The following is a 27,438-nucleotide window of genomic DNA, read 5'->3' as shown; positions in this document are numbered from 1 at the left end:
TATTTCTATGATTTGCAAAAAAAGATATAACGGAATTTGTTACGTGAAGAGAAGCGAGTCCGTTTCTTTTTTATTTCTTTTTTATTTCAAATTAATCAAATTTCTTTTCCAAGTCGTCAGATTAAACGTTACAAATTATTTTCAATGAATAAATTCACGATATCGCGCTTCCACCTTTGTACGTACTTACAAATGAAATTTAATAGTTAAAACAACAACATATAAAATTATATGTATATGTATATATGTATATGTCGATACAGTGAGTGGGTTTTTACCGTGTGTTAAAATTGTAACCACTATTTTAAAAGTAAGTACAAATCCCATAAGCATATTTAATTAAGCTTTCAGCCAGAAAAAAAGGTTCAGGGAGAGAGGGCAGGGGAGGAGAGCTTAAATGATGGGGATTTTGCTATTTTTTTTTTTTTTTTTTTTTTTAATGGAAGAGAGTTCACCGGAGTGTCAAAATGTAAAAAAGCATGTGGATATTGAGATTCATGCGATCTATCGATGTTAAACGCGTTTTAAACTTATAATAAATTCTGAGAAATATTATTATACATATCGATGACTTCTATTTCTTATTTTTTTTGTCTTTTTCTTTTATAATATGGCGACCATTCGTTTGTACGCTATTTTTTTTTTTTGTTTATTTCCCTCTTATTATTATTTTGCATTGTGTTTTTCGTTCGATAAATATTACATAAACTGTATTCGTTACTATGGATGTATAATTTTCTATGTTTTTAAACGTAATTAATGTTCGATGACAAAAATATCATATGGCAAAAGTTTCTTAATTAAAATATGCGTAAAGTAAAAAAAAAAAAGAAAAGAACAAGAAAAATAAATAGAAAATAATTATGATAATGAAAGTAAAGCGAAAAATGAAATGAAACTTTTAGGAACGTTATAGCAAAAATTCATAATTCAATATCGCAGATTAAGAAAGATTTTTTTATACGTCATGTGAATGTCAGTCTGCTTAGAGATAATAAATTACAAATATTATAATTATAATATTTACAAATTTTTGATTACCTATAACTTAAAAGAGAAAAAAAAAAACACAATAAAAAAGCGTAAGAAATATAATACAAATTTTAACCAAAACGCGACGCATCCATAATTGCTAATGCAAAAGTACATCAAAATATAAATTAAAAATTTGTAAAATCTAAAGATATAAATTCGATGAACACGCTAAATAATCATTACTATGTTGTAAATGCTTTAGGAACATTAATATCGTGAAAAGAAAATTTTACTTAAATATTGTTAATATTATAATTAATTAACCTTATTTTGTGCTTAAAAACACATCAACACTTTCGCGTCCGCAAAATTTTCTTTAACTAAACGTAAAAGAAAAATATCAACATTATTCGAATAATACGTTCTAGAAAAGTATAGAAAAATTTTGTTAGAAAAATATTTCAACGTAAATGATCAAGTTATATAAACATAAAAAAAAAAAGAAACGAAATATTGTTTTTAATAAATCTTGAAAAGATGATGACGTTCGATACAGTTGTGATTTTTTCAAGTAAACAATTTGCAAAATTCGTACGTTTATCATTAATTTTATAAACGCGACAACGTTTTCGTTTAATTTTTCCCGTGAAACTTGTAATTTTTATTAAAATATACTACAACAAAATCATCAACAACCTTTTCAGATAGATACTCAAATTTTTGTTTTTTTTTTTCCCCCTGTAATTGAGTTTACAACAAGGGACGAGAAAATTTAGACAAATCGTTATTGTCGTTATTTAAAAATTGAAAGAACATATGGCAAAAATAAATAAATCAAAATGAAAAGTAACATTAATTTCATTTTCTAATTATAATTATTTTTTCTCAAGCAATATTTTAAATGCAGGAGAAAATTTAATTGCACCAATTGAACGGATACGAAAGTGTTAAAAAAACAATTAAATAACTTATAATTATTATAATTTAATTGCTTATCATAGTTTATCTATGTTTTAACCATGGCACCTCGCATACATAATATAATATAATATAATATTCGCTATTCGCATTATTTCATAATATTAAGATTTAATCGTGGAAATATTTAGACACTTTTTTAAATTAAATAATATCCTTGAAAGATATCATTATAAAATTAGAGAATAAAGTTTTATGAAATGATTTCATCGAATTAAGAAATTAGAATTTTACATTATATTGATCTTCTTTTCAATATTATCAAAATTAATTAATCCTAGATAAAACTGAAAACTCATATTAGGATCAATAAATTATTGCAATATCATTTAAAAAGTGTCGACAAATATTTCCAAAGAAACTTACATTAACAAAAATATCTCACCTATAAGAATAAAAAATATTCTAAATACCATATGAAATACTAATCGTTCTCGTTTTTCATTATTTTGTATTTTTATTTTTTCTAAACTATCGAAGAAGAAGGACACCTATCGATCTATCCCATTAACATCATTTAAATGTAAACAAAAATTATAAGCATAAAAAAATAATAGCAAGAAGAGAGAAAAAAAAAAGAAAAAAAAATAATAAAATAAAGTAGAAAAACATATACGAAAATGGGGACGGAGGGGGCAGACAGGGGTTGAGTATTGTCAATAATAATATCGCAAAAATATCAATGACGAAAATCAAGTTTAGCGTTTGCGTGAATTCGCATCAAGTGTGCTTTCATATCGTAACTGCGACTGAAAATACGTTGACAAATTGGGCATTTAGTTTGACCTGCATGTAAATCCTTGTGCAGGGTCAATGACATCGGATGTTTAAAACCTTTCCAACAAATTCTACAACGAAATAAAAAATCTGCATCCATCGAACGACTACCAACATCAACTTCACCGTCACCCTCAACACCACCATCACCACCACCCACCACCACCACCACCACCACTACCATCACCAACAACATTACCACCAACAACACTACTACCAACACCACCACCATTAACATCACCACAGTCATCATCCGAGACGACAAGGTCTGTGCTTATAGGGTGGTGCTTGTATCTTGAGCTAACATCTGTTGTAACACCTTTGGTAACTCCTGCTCGGTCTACAAATAAATAAATAAAAGACACAAGATCACCTATCTAAAATCATGACTGAGAAAAAAAAAAAGATAATTGTTTATCTAATTAATTATTCGTGAAAGTTTTAAATATATATATTTAAATATATTTAAATATACATATGTATAGAGATATTATTTTTTTTTAGAGAAGAAAAATTCTATCTTTCGAAAAGAAAGAAATCACTGTCACTGTTACTTTTATTTTTTTTTGTAATTTGTTATATCAGTTTATTATAACTTTAATTGATTTTCTCTTTCTTATTTATTTATCTCTCTCTCTCTCTCTCACACACACTTTCTCTCTCTTTCTTTCTTTCTTTATCTTTATTCTTCGTATTTTTCCATTTTTTCTTTTTTTAAATTGATTTTCTTTCTCTCTTACTTTATTTTCTTTCTGTTTCAAGTTTTTGTGCCGCGTTCTTCGTCTTTCATATTAATTCGTTAATTCGTAATAATAATATTAATTAACAAAAAAAAAAGAAAAAAAAAAGAGGTGTGCATATTATAGTAAGCGCAAGCTAAGTAGAGCAAAAGCCCGATCAGACCAAACAGACATAGATTAGAAGTATACATGAAACCACTGAAAAAAAAAAAAAAAAAAAAAAAAAAAAAAAAAAAAAAAAAACAGAAAAGATTGTAGAAGAAGCTTCTCTTCATCTAAAATAGAAAGCCCTAGAAATAATGTCGATTGTTTCTTAATTATTGTATTATAATATAATTAATTAGAAGTTCATGTTAAAAGAAATTGATAATAATCTAGGATCGAATATAACGAAAGATATTTTTGTTATTTAATTCGATGTTCCGATAAAAATATGTTTAGAAAAAAAAAAAAAATAAAACGATATGTGACTAACAAATTGAATTTGAACGTGAATGACGACAAACGTTTTCTTTTAACTTTTATTCCCTTTTATTAAACTCGTTAAATTCGTTTAATTAAAGAGATTAAATAACAGAATGTGCTTTACATAGTTTGAAATTATTATTTCTTACAACGTTGAACTATTTGTCAATTAATTTCTCTTCTACCCTTTTTTCTTATTTTAAACGCAAAAACGTATTTATTTAACTAAATATATATAGAACCTTTCCTAATTCTAAATCTAATTAGCGAATAATTTCATTTTGAGATCAATTCTTTAAGGATGACAAATTATATTATAAATAATATCGCATTTTCGATGTTTAAAATTGAAACGTTCGATTCGAAATATAAATATTGATACTTATCTGAATCTTTTTTTTATTTTTATCACGATTATCTCGATAAATATATAAGTATACAAAATTTTTAAAATACTGGACTAGAATTTTAAATAGTTTCGAATTTCCGAGGAGACGATATTTTACTTTGCTTCTTATTTACTTCAAGTTTTTCAGTACTCTTAAGTAAAATAAAATAATATATTGATAATAAAATCGTTACAGCTTTGAGTATTTTACTTAAAAAAAGAAAAAAAAAAAACACAAGAGAGAATAAATTAATAAAACATAAACATTCGAAATAATATTTGCACGCGTCTGCGATGTGAATTTTAATTGTATTATTGCACTTATTTATCAAAATGAGAGTTCTATTTCCTTTCTGTTTGCATAAACTTGCATTTCCAACGCATTCGGAAAAAATCTGTCATCGTGTGAAATTAGATAATATTTTAAACTATTTCTAAACAATATAAAAACAAGCTTATTAACATTTTCCTTTTACACATGCATAAAATCTATTCTCTCATTAGAGAAAGCGCAGTAAAAATAATAATAATAATAATAATAATAATAACAATAATAATAATAATAATAATAATAATAATAATATAATATTAATATTAATAATAATAATAATAATAATAATAATAATAATAATAGTAGTAGTAGTAGTAATAATAAAAATAATAATAATAATAATAATAGTAGTAGTAGTAGTAGTAATAATAATAAACGAAAAAGAATCACCTATCAACGAAATCTACACAACTATATTTGCAACTAGACGATAAGAAGAAGCCTATTAATTAATTAGTATACTTTCCGTTTTCTAATTTTTAAGTACGTGTAACATAGAACAAAAATCAATTCAGTCAACGTTTATTCATAAATACGATTGTAATTTGGCAACCGAAAAATTAAAATAATATTAATATTAATAATAATAATAATTATAATAACAATAACACCTAACATCGTTTGACAAATACTATATATAACTGTAAATAACTTTTAAATAAATGTCTAATGAATTTAAAAAATCGAAGACACATTGACTTCTAAATTATTATTACAAAAGAGATTAGAAGCAAGGAGGAGAAGGAATAGGAAGATCAACAGAAGATATATAACGTATGAGATCAAAGTGAAAAAAAGAAATTAGAAAAACATGAAAGAAACTTAGAAAACAATATAAAAAATACATATATGTATCTAATGTTTCGTTCAACATTTGTATCCTAAAAAATGTATTACAAGTCTATCTAATCTAAATAATCTAATAAGTACGAACGTTGAATGATACACGAATAGCGAGGTGAACGAGATGCAATGCTAATTTGCATATTTGTTATTATTTCAAAATAAAAAAAAAAAATAAAATAAAAAGAATCTTTGAAAGATTCAATAATTTTGCCACCAAATCAAATCAAATCTAATCTAATCTAATCTAATCTAATCTAATCTCCAAAATTATTTGTCTATAAATAATAAAGAATAAGAAAATAATAATTAGAGATAATTATGTTTTGATTGATGCTTTCACTTGATTATTATTAGTCGACCGTCGTATGTGCATTTCGTAAATGCATTCTATATTCGAATGAAAATCGAATAGAATTTTATAAACTATGCCACGATTGATTTGACTCGTCCTAATCGAACAACCTTCGATATATACGCAGTGTTTTCGAAATTTCAAATGCCATATTAAATTCTCCCTATAAAGTAAGTATATTTTGTTTTAATCCAACGCATATATATATACATATATATATACTTCAAAATTTAATGAACAGAAACAAAGAAAACCATTAAATAATAATTTAAAAATTAATTAAATATTATTTAAATTAATAATGTAATTTAATTTAAAAATTAAATAACATAATAAAAAATAAATATATATTTTTGTCCTCCTATCAATTTCAAAAACACTTGCGCATATTTTATATAAATAAATGTTTCAAAGGAATCTACCCAAGAATGATTTTAAATCGATTCGACGATGATGTTTGTAATTAGGAGACTGGTTATGCGAAAGACGAAAGATCGTTGTTGGGAATCGTGCGATCGTATTATTATTATTTGAAGATGAGGATGATGTTAAAATGGATCGGGTGTGTTGATTGATTTTGTTCTCATTGGCTTTCGGCATTATTACGGCGGTCGATCGGAGTTGGTGCTATGGGGGCGGAATGTGCGGGATCTCACGCATTTTGTGAAAGTCGACGAAACAGGGCCAACGGCATAAACAGGTATTGCAGGCCCAACATTTGAAGCGTGTCTGCCTGAGCTTTCCACGCGACGTTACCATTCCACGCTGCTTGCAGTGTACACATACTTTTCCATGGCCGTTCGCTTTGCTGAGGCTATGAGGCTGACCGGATACGTACGTAATCCGTCCTGGAGAAAACACATTGGGCCAAACAACTTTGGTTAGTCAGATCCTTAAGTATATGTGCACATGCAGCAACCATTAGTTATTTCAATAATATAAAAAGTAAGAAAAAACAAAGAAGATAAAGAGAGGGAAAGAAGAAAAAACAAAAAAAACAAAAAAAAAGAGAAATCGAAAATTATGGGAATGGGTGGGGTGGGGGATAAAAAATTGCAAATGAGCCAGAGGGGCAAAGGGGCAAAAGGGGGAAAGGAAGGGAAGGGAAGGGGAATAAAGAAAAACTTGAGAGCAACGACCAATCCCAGCACCAACCAACTCCGTCAGCCGTGAAAGCCAGTTCTAAAAGAAGGAGGTTTTGTATGTATGTATTTTTATATTATGTATGTCAGCAGCGACCAATTACCCACCGACAATCTGCGCCTACGCATACATATACACATACACATATCTATGTATATATATGTATTTATTCTATGTATATATGTATATATAATCATTTATTTAGCATTGCCAGGTGCTAGTTTAAATGTGCTCGTTCACGCGATACGCATACACGCAGTAGTAAGTAGTCTCTTCTTCTCGTCCAGTTTTTGGTCTGATGTATTTTTTTGTTCTGTGCTATCCTTTTCGTTTGTCACCATTTTTTTTTTTCTATTTTCTCGTACTCTTCTCTACTCGTCGTAGAAATTCATGGAATTTATTTTCTTGTTTTATTTATTTATTTATTATTATTATTATTATTATTATTATTTTTAATATAATAATTATTATTACTATTATTATTATTATTATTATTATTATTGTTATTATTATTACTATTATCATTATTATTATTAATATTATTATTATTATTATAATATCTTCTTCATTGATTATCGTCAAATAATCTTCGATATGAAAGTGTCCTGTAGTGTCCAATAAAACGACAAATCTTCTATCTCTTTCTTTCGTTAATAATCGTACAAATTATACTTCTTCCTTACTCCATGAGTACGTGATTTTATTTGTTAAATGATTGTTTTTTTCCTTTTTTAAATTAAGATGCGCACTATCGAGTTAGTTGTATTATTATCACTCGCTTTTTCTTTCTTCTCATTTCATCATTTCTTGAAAAGGTTCCATTGTCATTCTTTCGGCTAGATTACAACATCTTTCCTATTTCTAAATAAGATATCGATCGATGTACCATCGTATATTATAAAATATAAACAATATCAATAATTCAATTATCACACACGATTTTAATCACACGATTGCATCAATCATTCTCTCTCTCTCTCTCTCTCTTTCTCTCTCTCCCATTCATTTTTGTTATATATCTCAATTGAATTCAACGAATTCAGTTAAATATTATACTAAAAATATAATATTAAATAATAATAATAATAATAATAATAATAATAATAATAATAATAATAATAATAATAAAAATAATAATAATAAAAATAATAATAATCGTCATCATCATCATCATCATAATAATAATCATAATCATAATCAAGATATTAATAAAAATAATAAAAATAACATTAATAATAATAATAATAATAATAATAATAACAATAACAATAACAATAACAATAATAATAACAATAACAATAATAATAATAATAATAATAATAATAATAATAATAATAATAATCGCTATAATTTTAATAATCAATTTAAATCGATCGTTCTGTCTTTCCCTAACACCGAGAATAAAATGACAAGAACGATATCGATTTTACGGTTTGCAGTTTAAATAATCGCAATTTTTTCGGTTTGTATTATCATTCGTTTTATTATATTAATTTTGGTTTAAACGATTCCGAGCTCTATTAGGGAAATGAAAGAATTAGTGCGTAAAGTAAGAAGGACAAGCTTTCTTTTCTTTTTAATTACATTTTAACTGCATAATATATTTACTTTCTTTCTTAATTATTGAATTCTTCGTTTCTACTTGAAAGAATTCTGTACTTCTGTTTCTGTTTTTGATGGTTGGTTTTTAAACGACGGGAATAGATTTGCAATTTTCCTTACCTACCTGCTGTCTTTTCGTGTTGTATTCGTCATTTAAAATAATATTTAGATAGACAAAATTCGGATCGATGTGATTTTCGTGAAAAAAAGAAAAAAAAAGAGAGAAAAAAAAAAGACAAAACAGAATTCGACGTTCTTCAAAATAAATGCATACATATATATATATATATTTATATATGTATACATATTTATAAATTATGTTATAATTGGTTTTGTTTTGTAATGTAATTTTTAACGAAGAAAAATGATCTATTCTCATTGCCGTTTAATTTTTTAAATTGAAAAAAATCGAATTCCAATGTAAGGATATAATGTATTACTACTTTGATTTGAGCGTTTTAGAAATTGTTATATAGTATCATTATAAATAGAATAGAAAACGTGTTTTCATAAATAATGAAGTATGAAGAAAGAAAATTGATCGCATGCCACTGTCACCTGCACCATCACCGTAACTACATAATATAATTCTACATTAGTTTGCTTGCTCAGGCTGCATGATTGATATACACATACATATATCTTGGACTAATTGAATCATTTTTTTCCAATAATAAACAAAACAAAAAGATATTGTTAAGATTTTGTTCTCTCTCTTCGTATCTTGTAATTTTAATATATTTTGTTTGTTTATTCTACACAAATATTTTATTACACTTTTATTTTTTTTTTTTATAAAAACTTTGAATAAAAGATATGCATAGTTGAAATTTTAAATTTTACGGCGAATATTTCTTTCCGATTTCATTAAATACCTACAATTTAAATAATTAGTATTATTAAGATTTGATTAGAAAAGATGTGTGTGTTCGTCTTTTTTTCATTTATATATTTTATATATGTAATAAAATCCAAAATTGAAATTTTTGTCCAAATAATTTTCTACCAAATTTGTATACACACACAATATAGGTAGTGTGGTAACACATGCCCATGGATTCGAAAAATATAACTTTTGCATGCAAATGATGAATTGGCGTGTGATAAACGTTTTTGTTGTTTTGGAATTTTAATTAATCTTTTTTATATATATATGTCTTAATAAAATATAAATAAAATATTAAAAGAAATACCGCGATATACCGAATATTTAAAAAAAAGAGAAAAAATAATAATAATAATAAAATCAAGTATTTTCCAAAAATATACACAAAAATATGTGCTTGTAAAGTTAGTGCGTATAAAGGAGGAATATATAATGGTAGTTTTGATTTAGTTATTAAAAGGAATGTTGATGATTGTCGGAACACATACAGCACTTAGCAATGCTTACTAGTAGAGTATCTACAATAGTATGACCTACGCCCGAGAGTACCTATACCACACATTTTTAATTAAAGAAGAAAAAAAACAAAGTTTCATGCACGCCCTATATATAATATATATATATAAAATAATCTGAACAATTTTTTCATATAGGAAAAAAAGGAAATAAGAGAAAAAAAATTAAAAAAATATATTTATATCTTTTACACTGGTAGGAAAGGTTGTCTTCTTTCTGTATTTTTTTTTTTTTTTTTTTAAACAAGGCTGCTGTATCGATCATTTATATTCGTGCAATCAATCTGTGAATCTGATTTTTAATGTGTCGATCATTATGTATTTTTAAAACTAATTTTTTTTGGAAAAGTTTGATACAAGATTGGAAATATATTCTTATATTTGTATGTTACTATAAAGATATTTGATTTTTTCAATTCTTCTATGATATATTATTGTTATATTCTTTTAATATTATATTAATATTAATTCAATTTTAATTTAATAAGAATAAAAATAGGAAAGATATTTATATATGAAAATAATCAGATCCACAAAATGTAAATGTTAGAGTTAAGCTCATTTAAATTATTATCTTATATTTTTGGAAGACAATAATAAATGATTAATTAAATTAACTACTTTTATTATTGTCTTTAGCCATCGCCCGAAATAGAATTATTAATTTCTTAATTTACAGCACTCATGTGTGTATGCGTGTGTGTAAGTAATGCAAAGCTACACAGGCTACCAATTATTTATACGATTTAATGTATGGATTTAATCAAACAAACTACTTTTTTTTGTTCAATTTTAATTAACGACACAATAACAAGGAATCTATGTCCCTTTCTATTGATTTTTAATTTCTGCCACGTAACCTTAGTCCATAGAATGGTTTTTATGTGTAAATAAAAAAAAAATTGTCTTTATGAATATAACACTAACACTTTATGGATTAAGGCATCCAAAATCATATTTTGTACTCGCAATAGATATATATCAATATACTTATTCGTATTTCAAAAATTTATTTAATTGATTACATTTAAGTTTTTTAAGCGAATAATAAAAATATTTAACCCTTTAAGTGTGATACAATATAATTAATAAAAAGTCAAACAGAAGTATCTAAAATTAATGACTATATAAGACATTATCTAGGTGTAGGAAATATTTACTAAGAATTTGATAATATTCCTCAAACTGACAAGAGTATTTATTAATATTTATAAATAATTAATTAGTAACTAAAGTAATATAACATTGAATGATTTGAATTAAATATTATCAAGTATATAAAAATGTAGTACTTCGATTTTCTGTAATACATTTTATGTATTAAATTTAATTAGAATTCTTCTTGTGTATGATATAATTCAAAACATTTATCGATACAAAGACCTACGTTACATTTTTTACACTCATACCGTGTTTCCGATCTTTTCTTGTTCTTTGCGCACACGACGCATTTTCGTCTGGCATTTTTTGATTTTGCTATATTGCTATAGTATACAGAAAGAAAATGTCTTCCTGTTAATCTAAATTCAGTGCTTTCAAAATTTGTACTTCCTCTGTCTAATATTGTTCTATCCTGTTGATATTTCCAGATAATTTTTTTATTTTCAATTATACGTTCTTCTCTTATTGATGCCATATTTGCAGGTACAAGAACTACAAATTACAATGTGAAATCAGATATGTATTTCTAACAGAAATAAAAGATTAACCGAAACTATTGTTAAGAAAATCAAAAACCGAAATGTGTAAATGAATGATATTAAATACGCTATAACCGATAACTCATATAAAACTTCTTACTCTAAGCACAAATATGCACTTACAGCACTTAAAGGGTTAAACAAGCAATGTTACATTAATATAAAATAAAAATCTCATATTACTATCGATATGTATGTGTTGAATAATATTACATTATATATATGCAATATACGAGTACAAGTTGAACGTTTTGTTGCTATACCATTTAATAGTTATCGCATTTTTATATTATTATTTAACTTATTAAAGTAGATTTAATTAGGCATTTGTGTTAAAATAAAATATTTATAGTTTCTAAAAGAATATCTAATATGCTTTATAACTATTAGAAAAAAATATGGTAGAGCAACTACGTTGATACTGACACATTCTTTTTCCTATGAGTCATACGTTACTTTTAGCTAATAATTCATTAATAATACTTTTGGTGAATAATATTAGGAATTTATTTTTTTAAATTAAATGGGATACTCTTCGAACACATATATTTTGCATACATTTCCTAAAAACAAACATTATTTACAAACAGTATATATGTGCATATAAATTATAAAGATTAATTTAATATAAATAAAATGTTGAAATAAAAATACTATTCTCGCATATGACTCATAGAATGTTAATGTGAAATAAAATCATTCTTTTTAGGGACAATGTATGGTCCAAAAAATATAGATACAATCACTTACCCTGTACTGCTTCCTGTGCTAACCTCTCTCCTGAAGTACTGGGCTTTGAAAGTAGGTGTCCTAATGAAAAAAAGAATGACATATTATTACAAGACATAATAAAAAAACAAATAAGATAACAATTGTTTCAAATTTAAAAGGTAAAAAGAAAAATTTATGCATATCAATAAAAATACTTACCAACGTCTGCCAACTGATGTTTACTATCCAAACTATCAGAAACAGAATGAGTACTAGTATAAAAAGTTTGAGTAATGTCCGGCTTCTGATCATGATCAGGTGTGTTAGATGGTGTATCTTCAATTCCAATTTTGTTCAATGAACTATCTCCTATGCTTTGTTCTTCATAACTGCAACTACTGCCATCTTGTTCCAAATATTCAGGCATTTCTAGCTTTAGATTTGGCATTAATGGAATTATTTCAACAGGATCTGAGCCAGATAGTGTTTGATTATCTGATATCTTGTTGTCAGAATCTTTTCCAGATAATGTGTTGCTAACTGTCTTATCCGCATTAGTGCTGGTGGTATCACGACATTTTCGTTTCTTTGTAGGTGGTGATCCGGTTTGTAATTCGACTGCATGATATGGCATCGGAGAAGAAGGTGATTTACTTCTTTTGGTATCCATTGTAGATTTAATAGAAGAATTCTGTAGTTGTATTTCTGGTTCGTTAGGAATTTCCAAATCATCCTGTAATACAATCAAAAATATTTATGTAAGTACTTAACCAAATGATTATTTCTTTTTTATGTAAAATAAAAAATAAATATATTTTGCAAATAGTAAATTAGTCATATTAATACTAACCTCAACCAAACCATCTTTATCTTTCCCTGTACCATCGGTGAGACCTTGAACGGCTAACAACTCAGCTGTTGTTAAAAAGCTAGTAAGTTGCTCTTGAACAACATTAACTTCGCCTCGATACATAAAATCTACCAAGGCTGCTAGGTCATCAAATTTTACATTACGGAATATTATGACTGGATGTTGACATGGATTTTCCTGTTAGATAACAAACAAATTATATAGAAATAGATTATATATAATGAATAATAAATAACAAATAAAATTATGATATCAAGATTACCTTGAAAAGATCTCTGAAATATGTGCTACATGCCGATAAGAGCATTTTGTGTGCTCTAATCCGCTTGCCCTCGCAACTTAATGTAACATCAACGAGATCTTCATCTGTCCTTAACGTACCAAAAGCACAAGTAATATGTCTTAAATAATTATTCCACCTAAGAGAAAATTGTTGACTGGAACCCATTCTGTTATATCTATAAAAAAAAAAAGAAAATATTTCTTGTTAAACAAGGATTTAAAACATATATATAATTGTTATTGAAATATTTTTATATAACAAATTTAATTATACGAAATTTTATTGATCAAATTTATATACACACATATATGCACATATATTATCTAGTCTTTTAAAATATACACAATCATACTAATCAATCAATGATTGTCACCAACAACTAATACTAAAAAAAATCCATAATGAGTAATAGAATTGTCAATACATTTAACATTATCATATATTTAACTAACCTAGATTTTAATTTTTTATGAATCCTAATAATAAAAAAAAACGAATGCACTGGGTATAAATCCTAAATATCCAGATATAGAATATACGTACGCATTGTAGGGGGTAAATTCTACTGCCATTTGTTTACGATTAAAGTTTGTAAAGATGTATAAAAAGGACGAAAAAAAAGAAGACATTTCGATAGAAATATCGATAAAATTAATGTAATGGAGTTATTTAGGCGTAAAAGTAAGTAAGAATTACAAGTATATGTATATATGTTTGGCCCTCACCTTGCCCGTAAGAAATCCAGCAAGCTTCAATATGAGAGGTGGTGTGTAGGAGTAAAAAGATTGGGAGTCCTCGATATGTGGGATGCGACGTGACGGATAAAACTGTCAACTGCAGTAACTAACTTACCCCCCACCCCAATGCCAATAAATATATAATAATAGCGTAATAGAACGTTTAATCCTCGAATTTATTTAAGATTGAATGAAGAATAAAAAGTGTAAACAGCGAGGCAACATAGATTTTCATGGCACTGTGTTAAAGGCATCGTTCTTAATACAATACATAGGACACAACACTACTCGGCGTCGATTCTATCAAACTATTATACCGTTATATAATTTCATTACTGCTCAATATTAAACTTAAAATATTAATTATCTTTCAAACTAATTTCCTTTTTTCTATAAACACAATTTATATACTAAATGACAGCCGGTGCCCATTTTCCAAACGGAAAACGCGTAAGATGGGCGAAAGAAGCTCCCACTTCCTACAGAAGCCACGCGCGATGTGTGGGGGATCTCGATTAAACATGGCGATCGTAAGTCGATTCTCATTAGTCGAAACTATTGGATGCTTGTTCGACCAATCAAATTATTCCTTTTTGTCTATTAATTATTATTCAGTTATATTCAATGATTTAATTAATATTTGAAATGTTTATTTATATTTAAATAATGATAATAATATATAATCTCTTTTCTTATATTCGACCAATTATATTTGAGCTTATATTTTAAAATTGTATTGTTTATTTTTTGGGGATGATTTTTTTTGTTCCTGTTTGTTTTTCAATATATGTTATAATCTTACACGTCCACTCTACTAACACTATTTAGTTTAGGATCGAATAAGTGTGGCAAATATGCAGAGGGCGTTATTTTTCGACGCAAACATTCATGACCTATCGAGATCCATAAGATCAAAAGTTTTTACAGCATTTATCAACATTTAAAATATTTCTACGTATATTATTACGTATATCTTCTCACTGCCTTAGATCATGTCAAAAAGCAAAATGCAGCATCAAGTTGACAATTGTATTGTAGCTGTTAAGAGTAAGGTAATTCGATTTCTAAATATCTCTATATAATCAACAATGGAGCTGTTTTATATGATTCATAAATTTATAAATGCACTTAATTCTGTTATTGCATGATAAATACGTTCCCAAAGAATAAGTTTAAAAAAATTCGTGTAAAAAAATATATTGCATCTATGAAAAAATAAAAAATTAGTTCTAGTCTTAAGAAATCAGCAAAAATAATACAATAAAACATGAGTTTTCAAAATTTTCTTCTTAGAATTTGAGTTTTCGTGTTAAATCAAAATCGTGTAAAAGAAGTTTGTGTAAAAACAGAATTTGGTGTATACATGTAGAATAATAACTGAATTAAAATAAATGGAAAGTTTATTGTGGGTCATCAATGGTTCATGTAACACTGTGTATTTATTAAATTTAAAGTGAATGTAATCTGACAAAATATATAAAATAAAAAGCATATACATACATATCATATAAATTTATTATTTTATCATTTTATAGTTTGATGCTGACATTATAAGATTTTCAGTTAGAAGAAATGAGCGTATCAGTTATGAAGATTTTAGAAAATTATTAGCAGAACGTCATGATATTGGCCCTGAATTAAACTTTCTTATTTGGTATACGGATCCAACAGATGGAGATTTACTGCCAATTAATAATGACAACAATTTGGCCAGAGCATTACTTGCTGCAAAGCCACTTCTTAGAATATTCATACAAAGGAAAGGTGAGTTTATTTTTAATAATAATATTTATAATTTTGTTTTTTCCTTTATTTTCCTTTGATTAATAAATAATGAAAATATATTTGCTAGGTGATGGATTGGAAGAAATAAATGGATATGGTACGATGAAACCAAAAAATTTAATTTCAAGTATACTTGGTGGTACTCCTGGCAAACCAAAGTCTTTGGCGATATCAAATCCACATGATTTTCGGCAGGTAAATTAAATTTAATCTTGCAAATATATTTCGTAAATATAAAAGACAAGATTACTGTTTTAATCAACATAAAATCTAGTAAATATATAATATATTGTTATATAAATAGGTATCTGCGATCATCGATGTGGATATATTACCTGAAACTTGTCGTCGTGTTCGACTTTTAAAACATGGGTCAGATAAACCTTTAGGTTTCTATATTAAAGATGGTGAAAGTTTTCGAAAATTGCCACCATCGGCTGGAGGTGGAATTGAGAAAGTACCAGGTGTTTTCATTAGTAGATTAGTACCAGGTGGTTTAGCAGAAAGTACTGGTCTATTAGCAGTAAATGATGAAGTATTAGAAGTTAATGGAATAGAGGTTGCTGGAAAAACTCTTGATCAGGTTAATTCTAATGTTATCATATAATTAATAAATATTTTTAAAATATATAACATATTACCTACGATGATATAAATTGTTATGTTAATTAGGTCACAGACATGATGATTGCGAATTCTTCAAACCTCATAATAACAGTTAAACCTGCCAACCAACGAGCCGCTCTTGCTGCACCTAGGCGTGGTTCCTTCTCCCGTAATAGCCAGTTATCATCGGGAAGTCATCAGTCGACGCAAAGTGCAGCTACTGGTAGCGATGAAGATGCAGATGAAATTTTAGATTTAACAGGTGTAACACTACACGATGAAGCAGCAACATCTGTATCTCAACATCATCATTTTCATCAACATCATCATCACCAAAATCATTTTAATCATGATCAGGGTGTTTTGCATCTGTAGATAAAAGGTAAATTTTAAATTCAATTATAACGTTTCTAAAGATTAGCATGCATGAAATGAAAGTATTGAGGTACATACTGTCATGAATAGAATTGTATATTTTGTGTTCTGTCCTCTCTTTCTCTCTCTCTCTCTCTTAAATCTATGCATTGCTTTATATTATATAATAATACATTATTCATTTGATTACATGAAAAATAAAAAAAAAGAATCGTTCAATGAAAAATATAGTATAGATAAATAATATTATTGATAATATATGTTTCGAATAAAAATTTAGATATGAAATATTATTGAAAATTAAAGAAATAATCGAAGATATTTTTTACATACAAGTATCTTTAAAAACAAAAATTAAAAAATCTATTTTCTTAATTTAATACAAACTTAACTTCAATTGTATATGAATAATCGAGGTGATGTGTAAAAATTCCTATTTTAAATTAATGAAAATAAATTCTAAGCAAGGAGCACATATATATTGCTTATTTTGATACGTAGCAAGTAAATATTATAATTAGCATTAGTACTTAATAAAATCCATTAGAATATAAATATACATTAATGAATACGTACATACGAACTTACAGAGTAGTTTATTATTAAATATTACCATGACATAAAAAACAATTAAAAAGCAATATTATTCAAGTACTTATCTTTCGGCTATTATTATTACTTCATAAATCTAAAAAAAAGTGCCTGATTACTATTAAGAAACTAATAGATTTTTTGCATTTTAATCTAATATCTAATAAAAGATAAAATACAATTACATACACAAATATTTACTAATAAGGAAAAGATTGTGATATAAAAATATTTAAAAAAAGAAATACATTGCAAGTGCAAGAATATATATTCTTATGTGTTCCTTACCATTTGTTTATACTTATTAGAAACAATTATTTGCACACGTGAACTAATTAAAAAAGATTACAAAATAACGAGGAATAAAACACAAAATATGCAATTTATTTTAAATGCATGACACACATCATACTCTCATATTCATGTCAATCAGTCATACAAGTATTAGAACTTAAATAATGTACTTAATCATTTGATACTACTTTAGAAGTAGGTCATATGAGAAAAATTTCTTTTCTTTTATAGAGCTACTTAGTTTTACTAAATTATATTTTATATCATAACTTAGATGATGCAATGAAAAAAAAGACACTCATAAATATTGGTATTGATTGTATTGTAATGATTTGTTTGCTTTTTAAGAATATTTACTTGTATATAATGCAAACAAATTAAATTCAATAATTTAAATTATCACTATGCGTTAAAGAGGTCTTTATATAATAACACAATTGTAAATAATTGATTAATAACCGGTATAATAATAATAAAAAAAGAGAACATACAGAGAGAGAACCATATTTTTAATCAGATAGATAGATGTACTGTAACAGAGTGGCCTTACATGTAAATCATTCCAAATATCATTTTTTTACAAGAATATATTGAATATTATGGGATATCAATACACGCCTATTCGTGTATCTACTCTGTTTATTCTTACAACATGTTGAAAGTGTTGAAGTTTTTGAATTTTAATTCCATTTTTATGAATGTTATTTATTATCTAATTGAGAGTTAAGTATGAGCTATAATGTATTATACAATTAGTAGGAATAAAAATTATTAAACATGGCAAATTAAGTACTTGTGCATAGAAAATATCATGTGCTCTTCCATTATTTTCTCATCAATTAAAAAATAATAGTGTGAATAGTTATTACATTCCACTTATATATTTTAGTACAACTGAGCACGTAATTTCATTACTAAAAAAAAAAAAAGAAAAGTATTCTATAGACTGGATAAAGCAGATATTGTTTTTCTTTTTTTTTTTGTTTAAATATATAAATAAGAGAAATGAATCATATCGAATCAAATTATATTCAGTGCTTGTTATATTCAATTGTTCTTTATTATATTTAAACTTTCGCATTAAAACTATGTTTGATATATATAGCGAACATAAGAAATATTTGTAAAACGATTAGTTTTATTATCTTATTCCTCTTATACAGCATTACAATATAATATAAAATTAAATGAAAATTAATCGTTATACAAATACTATTATGTTCTCCTTATATATTTTTGCCATGGATACTCTTTTTACCGTTATAGTGTCGAAGGTTTAACATATCATGTATCATGCTCCAGAGAATATAACTTTTATTTACGTTAATATAACATTTATAATAGTCTTAATTTGAATTTAAGTAAGAATATCTTTTAAAATAAAATCATGTGAAAAATTGTGGTGCACGAATGGATATAGTATTTTGTATAAAAATTATCTTGTGCGTTAATGTATACAGTGTGTCTATAGATGCAATGAGTTATTTTTCATTAAAAAAAAGAAAACAAAGAGCAATAAAGTAAAATCATTTTATTTCTTTAATATTATTGGAAAGAAAAATTAATGAGAAGCACAGGTGATGAGTGTAGAAATCTCGTTGCTGAATTATTCTATAAATATACTGTATATAATATCATTTTTAAAACAAGCACTTTTTGTACTTAATTAGAATAAATATATATATATATATATATATTAAAAATGCGGAAGAGTATATAACTTGAAATATAGTCAGTATTCTGATACCATATTACTGAAATAGATATTAAGATTTTCATTAAACATAATAGTCATTTGTTATTTTTCATAAAAGTCTAATATTATCATCATTTATCAAAATTATTTTTCATAACAAGAAAAAAATTAAACTAATTTACAAAACGCATTAAATGATTATTACTAATTATAATATTGTAATTATTTTTAATGGCAGCTTATAATAAAATATTTTACTATAAGTTTATTAATTTTATTTATCCTACTATTCGTCGTTAATTAGACAGTGATTATGTTTTTTTATATAGTTACTATGGTGCATAAAATAAACAATGTCACGTTTTCTAGATTCTTATTTAACGAATCTTACATAATGAATCAGAATTAACTATCTTTTTAAAAACTAACTTCAAATAATTATAGAAGTCAATGGAGAACAAAATAAAAAGATTATAAATTTTAAATATTAATTCATAATAGAGGTAATAGATTATTAAAAATATGTCTTATGTAGAACATGGACCTCGTGTTTTCTTAATTGGTAGACACAATAACAATATGCCATTAGCCTATGGTGATTATATTGTTCCAAAAGAGAGATTAGAAGGTCGTTTAAAAATGTATGAATCTTGTTCAGATATTAGAGCTTGGAGTTCTAATCCTTTAGAAACTTCACGATATTTTCGAGAACTTGCAGAACATACTTCTCTGGTTTGTATTGGTAATCAACATTAGCTATTATTCAAATAAATTATTAAATAGTTCGTTTATTTATTATTTAGTAATATTACATAAATCATACATTTTATTATTATATTTTAAATATTTTCTTTATATTATAGTCTGGAAAAATAATACCATTTAATGTAGTTGTCGAGAACATCATAGGTCTTACTTCACAAGCTCAAAGTGAACTACAGATACTACGTAAAGAGTTAAAAAAATATAAATCTCTTAAATTAACAACCGAGCAAGAAAAATATTTACAAACTTTTGTATGTATAATATAATTTATTTTAATACAACTACTTTGTAAGAAAACTGCAATACTTTACTATATGTTCTTCTATGTTTCTTGAAGGATAATCAAATTATCGCAGATTATCAAAAAGAAAAACAGTATAAAGACAACAGCATATTAAAAGCATCATTAAAGGAAAGCTTTAAAATTATCAATAAATCTATTTCTTTGCCACATTTAGATTCATATTTATCTATTCAATTTAATCATGAACAAAATATTCAATATAACGATAGACATTATCGAGGCTTTTCATTGTTCAATCAGATAGATTCATTATCATGTAAAGCTTCTTATTTATTGCCAAAGTTAAAATCAATATATTTTTCTTCAAAAAGTGAGAACGTTGAAAGAAATAAACATTTAAATGTGGAAACAGATATTCTTACAAATTTAGAAGATAAATATACCCAAGTTGGTAAGTTTGTGTGAAATAATAAATTGTATGTATAATTCATATAAAGAATTATTGATAATTCTTTATTTATTATTGTTCTATTGATTATATGTTAATAGCATGCATAGAATATGCTGATATATCTGTGCAAGTCATATGGGATGTGTATGAGACAGGAACTCAAACTGATTGTCTAATGGGGTATATAACATCTAGCGAAACTAAAATTTCTTCGATCAGAGTATGTGTGTATTTTATATATAAATTTATTTATAATAATAACATGTGTAATTAAAATAATTACATTATATAGACTGAATCGCAAATATCTACGTATAAATATGATTATAGAAATAATTATGAAATTGAAAAAGAAAAAATAACTATTCCCACAAATAAATACATAAGAAAAAGTTCCTGTATAGAATCATATCATATCGAGAGTGAATCTGAATCTAATAGTATCACTGAAAGTGAATTTGATAGTGAATTTAATGAAAAATCTCACAAAGAGATTATTATTCAAAAGGATAGCGAAATAATTGCATTAAAAAATGAATTTAGTGTAAGTTATTGTTACTATCATATAATTAGCTTTAATATATTATTAAAATCTAATTTAAAGCTTATTTTTTTTTTTAGGCAAAAGAAGCTGAAGTTGAAGAATTAGAAATTATGTTGAAGGAAAAGGATGAAACTTTGGGTACCCTTAGAAGAGGACTTAAAGTAAAATTATTTCATTCTGCTTTATAAAAATTTACATTTTTCTTAAGATTGATTTAATTATTTTATGTTGCAGATTTTACAAGAACGTTCTATGAAGTTGAATGAACAGAGAAATAATGAAATGGATGATTTGAGAAAGAAAGTAATAATAGTTACAAAAATTATAAATTGTATTATAAAATAAATATTTATTTTTTAGTTATACACAAATACGTGTATAATGGAGCAATTAAAAATGGAGTTGAGTAAAAAGTGTGATTTCTCTTTTTTACAATCACAAGAAATAGAGAAATTAAGATTACATGTTAAAGACACTGCTATTTTACTTGCCGAAAAAGATTCACTAGTGGTAATTAATATTAGACGTTAAATTGTCAAATAAATAGAATTCTATACTTCTAATAATCACATTATCATTTAGAAAAAGGTAAAAGAAATGGAACATCTTTCGAAAGAAGCAGAAAATTATCGACTTACTCTTGACGAATTAAAAAAAGCTTTACGTGAGAAGGATGAATTACAAAAGCAAAATTTAGAACAAAAATGTATACTTGGTGATCAAGAGGATGAAATAAAACGTCTACTGATATTAATACAACAAATGTCTAGTACTCATAATGATCAACAGGTAAACTTTTTTTTCTATGTTCTTTTTTTTTAATACATAAAAGACACACAATTATTGGAATATTTAATTATTGTAATAATCATAATGTAATAAGACTATTTAATAACAGAATAGAATGACGACTGTATTAGAAGAGTTACAAACTGAAGTAGTAGAAAAAGATAATACAATTTCTAAATATGAAGAACAGCTTCATTGCATGGAAAAAGAAATTAATAATTTCACGATTAAGTTAAAAAATAGTTTAAATAATTTAGAAGAATTTAAAATCGCATATGAAGATATTTGTAGTCGTGTAAAATGTGAACATAATACTTGTGAACGAACCAAACGTGAATTATGCATTGTAAGTGCTTTAATAGAGGAATTACAAAGATCTAAATTAGAAAATAAAGGATCTTTACATGAAATAGAAAATGTTAAGAAACATTCTAAGGAATCTATATGTAGTTCCCATTTAAATTATCATTTCATTTCATCTGATTCTAATTCAGAAGGTATATTTAATAATATACATACATATATATATATAGTATGTGTGTAATATAAATTACTCTAAAATACGAAACAAATAAAAATAAAAATATATATATCTTTCATTTAACAGTTGATGAATCCAATGCAATGATGCTCAAGCAAACACAGACATCACAAAAAAATCTATTAGAAAATATACAATTCAATTGGGCTAATACTGAAACGATTAATAATGCAGTAATGCATGAGTACACAGATTTTGAAAATCATTCAAATAAAGATACCTCTGAACCAGACTCATGGAATTCAGCAAAAGTAATTTACTTTCTTATAATTATAATTTATTAATTATATCCCAAAAATATATCTTTCAATGCATCCTGTAATATATATTGAATAACATTTAATTATAGACTGAAGTATCAATATTAACTATTAATGATAATACAAATATTGAAAATATGATAGTTGAAGAAGTATCAAGATCACTTATAAAAATGCAATTTCTTATGAAGCAATTACAAGTATATGCTGAAAGAGAACGACCATCTTTAATTAAACAAATCCATGATCTCTATAAGGTTTTAATCGATAATAAATCAGTAATCGGGTGGTCTCCAGGTAAATTTCTTTTATCTTTTAACTCAATGATTTTATAACTTATTGTATAATTATAACCCTATAGATATAAACATTAGAAGGCAAGAAATTTATGAATTATATAATAAATATAGACAACATTATGAAAAATGTAAGCCATGTGTAACATCTTCAAACAAAGAATCGCAAGAAACTTCAATTAAAAATAAATTGTTAGATCTAAATGATGAATATATTGACAAGATTTTTACAACTCAATTTAAATGTTCTATTAATAAATTGAATGAACTATCTAAAACTCTTAAAGGTAAACAATTTCTATATAAAATAATATTTAACGTATATATATTTGTAGTTAATTAATTAACAAGGTGTTGGAGATGAGCATATGAAAATGGTAACAAAAATAGCAGAGAAAGAAAAATTAATAACAGAAAAAGATAATGAAATAGCTCAATTAATAGAAAAGATTCGAATGGGTGAAGGTGATTGCGTGAGACCGGAGAAATCAGAATGGGATATGATTAAAGAAAATTTCAGAGCACTTGATATCGAACTTAATCAAAAAAATCAACTAATTAAAAAATTGCAAGATACACATAAATCAAATAATGTTACATTATCAGCGTATATTACAGAATGTAATGAATTAAAATTAGCAAACAAGAATCTTATAGATATTAAAAATTCATTATTAAAAGAATGTAATACAAGAAATGACGAATTGAAAGAAAAATGTGAAGAAATAAATCAATATGTTAAGCAATTACAAAATTTAGATGAAAATATTAAAATTACAAATAATATGAAAATAGAAATTGAACAGTTAAAAACAAAGTTAATATGAAATATTTTAATTATTTCTTTTATTTTTTATCTTGTATATATATATATATTAATTTTATATTTTTATAGATTGCACTCATTGCAAGAAGAAAATACTAATCTGCGAAAAAAACTTGATGATGCTAATGAAATTATTTGGGGAAATAATAAATTAATAAAAGATTTAAAAGATAAACAAGAGGATGATAAACATAACTTTGCATCAACGCTTCTTGAATCCAACACACTGCTTGCAAAAAGAGAAAATATAATTAATAATTTAGAAAGTGAAAACTTATCCATAAACGAAAAGTTAAAATATGCAGAAAATAAAATTTTATCATTAAATAAGACAATAAAAGAATTACACAAACAAAATAATGAAATGAAAACGTTAGACATACTTCGCGATTATGTTTCTAAAGCCGAAAATAATAAAACAAGGTTAGAATCAAAATCATCGAAGTATAAATTGGAATTATTAAATTATGAAAATAGTAATAAAGAAAATGAAAAGAGATTGGCTATTTTAACGAAAAAAAATCAAATTATAAAGAAAGATATTGAAATTTTAAAAGAAAAATTGTCAGCAAATTTGACAGAAGAAATTGTTACCTATGACGATTTGAAACACAAATTACACTGTCTTTCCAATGATTTATACAACAAAATAATAAATCTTAAAAACAAATCAAATATATACGATAATGCTAACACGAATATAAAACATGACTCAAATGAAAATTTGAATAACGATCCTATAGGTCAGTATTATTTCTTTTTTTAATACAGTTTTAACTGTTTCAATAAATATTTATAATATATATTTTTGCAATAAAAATATAATAGATAAAAATTATAAATCAAAAGAAATAGAGAAAGATGATACAGAGAAGCTCTTAAAGATACAGAATTTAATTCATGAAGTTGAAAACAAAAATTTAGAAATAGAAAATTTAAGAAATCGTGTAAACGATTTATCTGAAGAAAATGATAGTCTTTGTAAACAACTTATGGTTTGTTGTTTATCTTATCATTATCATTATATATACATGTAATTTTAATTAAATGTTTTTATGTATTTATGCAAACTAAATAGTTTCACAAGGGAAATTATGAAGATAAATTGACGATATTAAAGAAGAAATATGATAGCAGCATAAGTGCACTTCATAAGAAACATGAAGAAAATATAGAACATTTAAAAATGAATTTTGAAGAAATTAATGGTGAAAAAATAATTTTTGATTCTGAAAGTTGGTTGCAGGTATAATTCATAATATAACATATAAACATTTCTAGTATCCTTATTTTTATATATTTCTACTCTGTAAATAATATAACAAAATATATGATAATTATAGTCATTAAGTATTAAAGAATTAAGAAATGTTCACAATCGAATCTACTCATTGATGAATAAATTGGACATAAATAATGATAACATCAATCAAAATACAATAATAAATGTAAATAATAAAGAAGACTTACGTGAAACATTAGATAAATTAACGAATATATGTGAAAACGATAAAAAAGGTATGTTTGAACATTATAGATTTTGGAAAAAAAAGATAAAAATTACATGAATATACTGATTTTTTTTATGTATAAGTAAATTTATATCTAATATAGAAGATGCATCTACGGAAATACAACATAAACAGACAAAACTACAAGAAGACAAATTACGAATTCTAAAAAACCATAATTTAAAGCTTAAAAATCATGATTCTTCTAAGACATTGATGAATCTACAGAAACATTCCTTACATAATAAGGATGAAAATAAAGTAAAAAACTTCTTTCGTAATATTGATTGGGAAGAAATGATATTTTTTGATCCAACTTCTCATACAAATAAATACAAAAATACCTTAAATTCAAGGTATGCTTTGCATTTATAAATAATATTACTTATTGTAATAATGTACTTTTATTAAGTATTTGGTGTAATTATCACTATGTAAATATATTGTATGTTTAAATGTTAGGTTGAATAATAATGAGAAAAAATATGCAAATAGAAATGTAACATCGATATCTGCTACTAGAACAACAACAAAAAGTACCGTAAGTTGTGAAATTATATACTTGTATAATATTTAATATGTACATTAATATTGTCTGTATATTTTAGATTGATTGGCAAAGAAATAATTTCATTTATCAATGTAGTGTACATCATAAAAAAAGTAACATTTGTTGATAAAAAGTATAACAAGAATGAAATTGTAAAAAAAACTTTTTGAAATGTATTTATAATTCTTATAACTTTTTAGATGATATTTTATTTGTTCTGTTATTGTTTATACGAATGAGATTACTATAATTAAAGAAACATCTTTTTCTGATGATAAAATGTTTGTTTAAAATGATTTTAATAAATGTTTTATGGCAGAAAAAACAGTCAATCTTTATAATTTCTGTATAGTAAATAAATTTATAATTATTAAAACGTGTTGAAAGTAATTTTTGTAAATTTATCAACATTAATAGGGTATATTAGTGAAAGTCGAAAAGATCCAGTTATAAAATGTGTTTTAAAACATAACGAATTGTATTATGAACAATTATTTATAATTTTACAATAAATATCTAAGATAGAGAACCATCATAGTATCGTACAAAATCTGTAATATATAGATGCTGCACATGACTCGTTTAGTAAATGAATTACTAAACATTTGAATGGTTTCTTCTTTTTTATTCTTTTTTTAAATACTATTTTGTATCTAAACACAGTTATCACTCCAACTACGGAAACAAATGCTCCATTATAGATAAAAACATGTATATACGTAATATGTTGTGCATACAACATAGTATGTAAAATCAGCGTTGTTGATAGAACTAACTATTATCGTTATGCAACTTTATGCAATAATACAAAATTTAGCGAGTATAAAAAATAGAAACATTTACTCTTATAAGCATAATAATTAATTAAAAATGAATATTATATGAAAAGCTTTCAACTTGATATACTTGTTTGTACTTTACTATTTCTAAGTTATACGTTTTATTTATTTTATTTTATATTTATTTTCTTGTTGAGAAAATATAAATTGCAGCGTATTAGTAATGTATAATACA

At 25.2% G+C, this 27,438-nt stretch overlaps 5 protein-coding genes across 8 annotated transcripts in view; 4 read left to right on the top strand and 1 right to left on the bottom strand.

Annotated features, from left to right (window-relative positions):
* The window catches only part of LOC122525994 (protein bric-a-brac 2-like), a 34,543-nt gene extending 19,705 nt beyond the window's left edge, over positions 1 to 14,838 (bottom strand). For 2 of the 4 annotated variants that reach the window (XM_043649052.1, XM_043649053.1), the window contains exons 1-5: positions 14,289 to 14,838; positions 13,543 to 13,738; positions 13,260 to 13,457; positions 12,629 to 13,142; positions 12,449 to 12,508 (exon numbers count right to left, since the gene is read on the bottom strand). In XM_043649052.1, the coding sequence (XP_043504987.1) occupies positions 12,449 to 12,508; positions 12,629 to 13,142; positions 13,260 to 13,457; positions 13,543 to 13,728 (958 nt within the window). In that variant the 5' untranslated portion in view covers positions 13,729 to 13,738; positions 14,289 to 14,838. Of the gene's footprint in view, positions 1 to 11,291; positions 11,652 to 12,448; positions 12,509 to 12,628; positions 13,143 to 13,259; positions 13,458 to 13,542; positions 13,739 to 14,288 lie in introns of those variants that run through there. The other 2 variants (XM_043649051.1, XM_043649054.1) reach the window with 2 other exon arrangements.
* Positions 14,839 to 15,125: 287 nt separating this feature from the next.
* On the top strand, positions 15,126 to 17,230 carry LOC122525876 (partitioning defective protein 6). The gene is made up of 5 exons (XM_043648879.1): positions 15,126 to 15,352; positions 15,836 to 16,064; positions 16,153 to 16,280; positions 16,390 to 16,668; positions 16,758 to 17,230. Exons 1-5 carry the CDS (start codon positions 15,293 to 15,295, stop codon positions 17,064 to 17,066), a joined length of 1,005 nt encoding a protein of 334 aa, XP_043504814.1. The 5' UTR covers positions 15,126 to 15,292; the 3' UTR covers positions 17,067 to 17,230.
* Positions 17,231 to 21,728: 4,498 nt separating this feature from the next.
* LOC122525953 lies at positions 21,729 to 22,739 on the top strand. The gene is made up of 5 exons (XM_043648994.1): positions 21,729 to 21,812; positions 21,886 to 22,161; positions 22,234 to 22,440; positions 22,550 to 22,637; positions 22,732 to 22,739. Exons 2-5 carry the CDS (start codon positions 22,033 to 22,035, stop codon positions 22,737 to 22,739), a joined length of 432 nt encoding a protein of 143 aa, XP_043504929.1. The 5' UTR covers positions 21,729 to 21,812; positions 21,886 to 22,032.
* A 245-nt stretch (positions 22,740 to 22,984) lies between these two features.
* On the top strand, positions 22,985 to 23,941 carry LOC122525875. Its single transcript, XM_043648878.1, has 3 exons — positions 22,985 to 23,232; positions 23,331 to 23,538; positions 23,603 to 23,941. The coding sequence occupies exons 1-3, from the start codon at positions 23,065 to 23,067 to the stop codon at positions 23,878 to 23,880; spliced, it is 654 nt and encodes a 217-aa protein (XP_043504813.1). The 5' UTR covers positions 22,985 to 23,064; the 3' UTR covers positions 23,881 to 23,941.
* On the top strand, positions 23,740 to 26,551 carry LOC122525952 (putative leucine-rich repeat-containing protein DDB_G0290503). Its single transcript, XM_043648993.1, has 8 exons — positions 23,740 to 23,824; positions 24,433 to 25,106; positions 25,192 to 25,358; positions 25,442 to 25,609; positions 25,707 to 25,881; positions 25,978 to 26,230; positions 26,337 to 26,415; positions 26,483 to 26,551. Exons 2-8 carry the CDS (start codon positions 24,728 to 24,730, stop codon positions 26,549 to 26,551), a joined length of 1,290 nt encoding a protein of 429 aa, XP_043504928.1. The 5' UTR covers positions 23,740 to 23,824; positions 24,433 to 24,727.
* Positions 26,552 to 27,438: the final 887 nt, after the last annotated feature.

This window comes from Polistes fuscatus, unplaced genomic scaffold (genome assembly GCF_010416935.1).
Source record: "Polistes fuscatus isolate 324 unplaced genomic scaffold, CU_Pfus_HIC Scaffold10, whole genome shotgun sequence".
Lineage (NCBI taxonomy): Eukaryota > Metazoa > Arthropoda > Insecta > Hymenoptera > Vespidae > Polistes > Polistes fuscatus.
Note: the sequence above shows the minus strand (reverse complement) of the source record. Positions and strands in the feature narration are given on the sequence as shown.

What these genes read in the sequence shown, in the direction of transcription:
- LOC122525875 (XM_043648878.1), top strand. Translation starts at nt 23,065, where the DNA reads ATGATGCTCAAGCAAACACAGACATCACAAAAAAATCTATTAGAAAAT. An exon ending in ACTCATGGAATTCAGCAAAA is followed by an intron (nt 23,233 to 23,330) that starts GTAATTTACTTT and finishes ATTTAATTATAG; the next exon opens with ACTGAAGTATCAATATTAAC. An exon ending in AGTAATCGGGTGGTCTCCAG is followed by an intron (nt 23,539 to 23,602) that starts GTAAATTTCTTT and finishes ATAACCCTATAG; the next exon opens with ATATAAACATTAGAAGGCAA.
- LOC122525952 (XM_043648993.1), top strand. Translation starts at nt 24,728, where the DNA reads ATGAAAACGTTAGACATACTTCGCGATTATGTTTCTAAAGCCGAAAAT. An exon ending in TTTGAATAACGATCCTATAG is followed by an intron (nt 25,107 to 25,191) that starts GTCAGTATTATT and finishes AAAATATAATAG; the next exon opens with ATAAAAATTATAAATCAAAA. An exon ending in ATTCTGAAAGTTGGTTGCAG is followed by an intron (nt 25,610 to 25,706) that starts GTATAATTCATA and finishes TGATAATTATAG; the next exon opens with TCATTAAGTATTAAAGAATT.
- LOC122525953 (XM_043648994.1), top strand. Translation starts at nt 22,033, where the DNA reads ATGGAGCAATTAAAAATGGAGTTGAGTAAAAAGTGTGATTTCTCTTTT. An exon ending in CCGAAAAAGATTCACTAGTG is followed by an intron (nt 22,162 to 22,233) that starts GTAATTAATATT and finishes ATTATCATTTAG; the next exon opens with AAAAAGGTAAAAGAAATGGA. An exon ending in GTACTCATAATGATCAACAG is followed by an intron (nt 22,441 to 22,549) that starts GTAAACTTTTTT and finishes ATTTAATAACAG; the next exon opens with AATAGAATGACGACTGTATT.
- LOC122525876 (XM_043648879.1), top strand. Translation starts at nt 15,293, where the DNA reads ATGTCAAAAAGCAAAATGCAGCATCAAGTTGACAATTGTATTGTAGCT. An exon ending in AATATTCATACAAAGGAAAG is followed by an intron (nt 16,065 to 16,152) that starts GTGAGTTTATTT and finishes TATATTTGCTAG; the next exon opens with GTGATGGATTGGAAGAAATA. An exon ending in ATCCACATGATTTTCGGCAG is followed by an intron (nt 16,281 to 16,389) that starts GTAAATTAAATT and finishes TTATATAAATAG; the next exon opens with GTATCTGCGATCATCGATGT.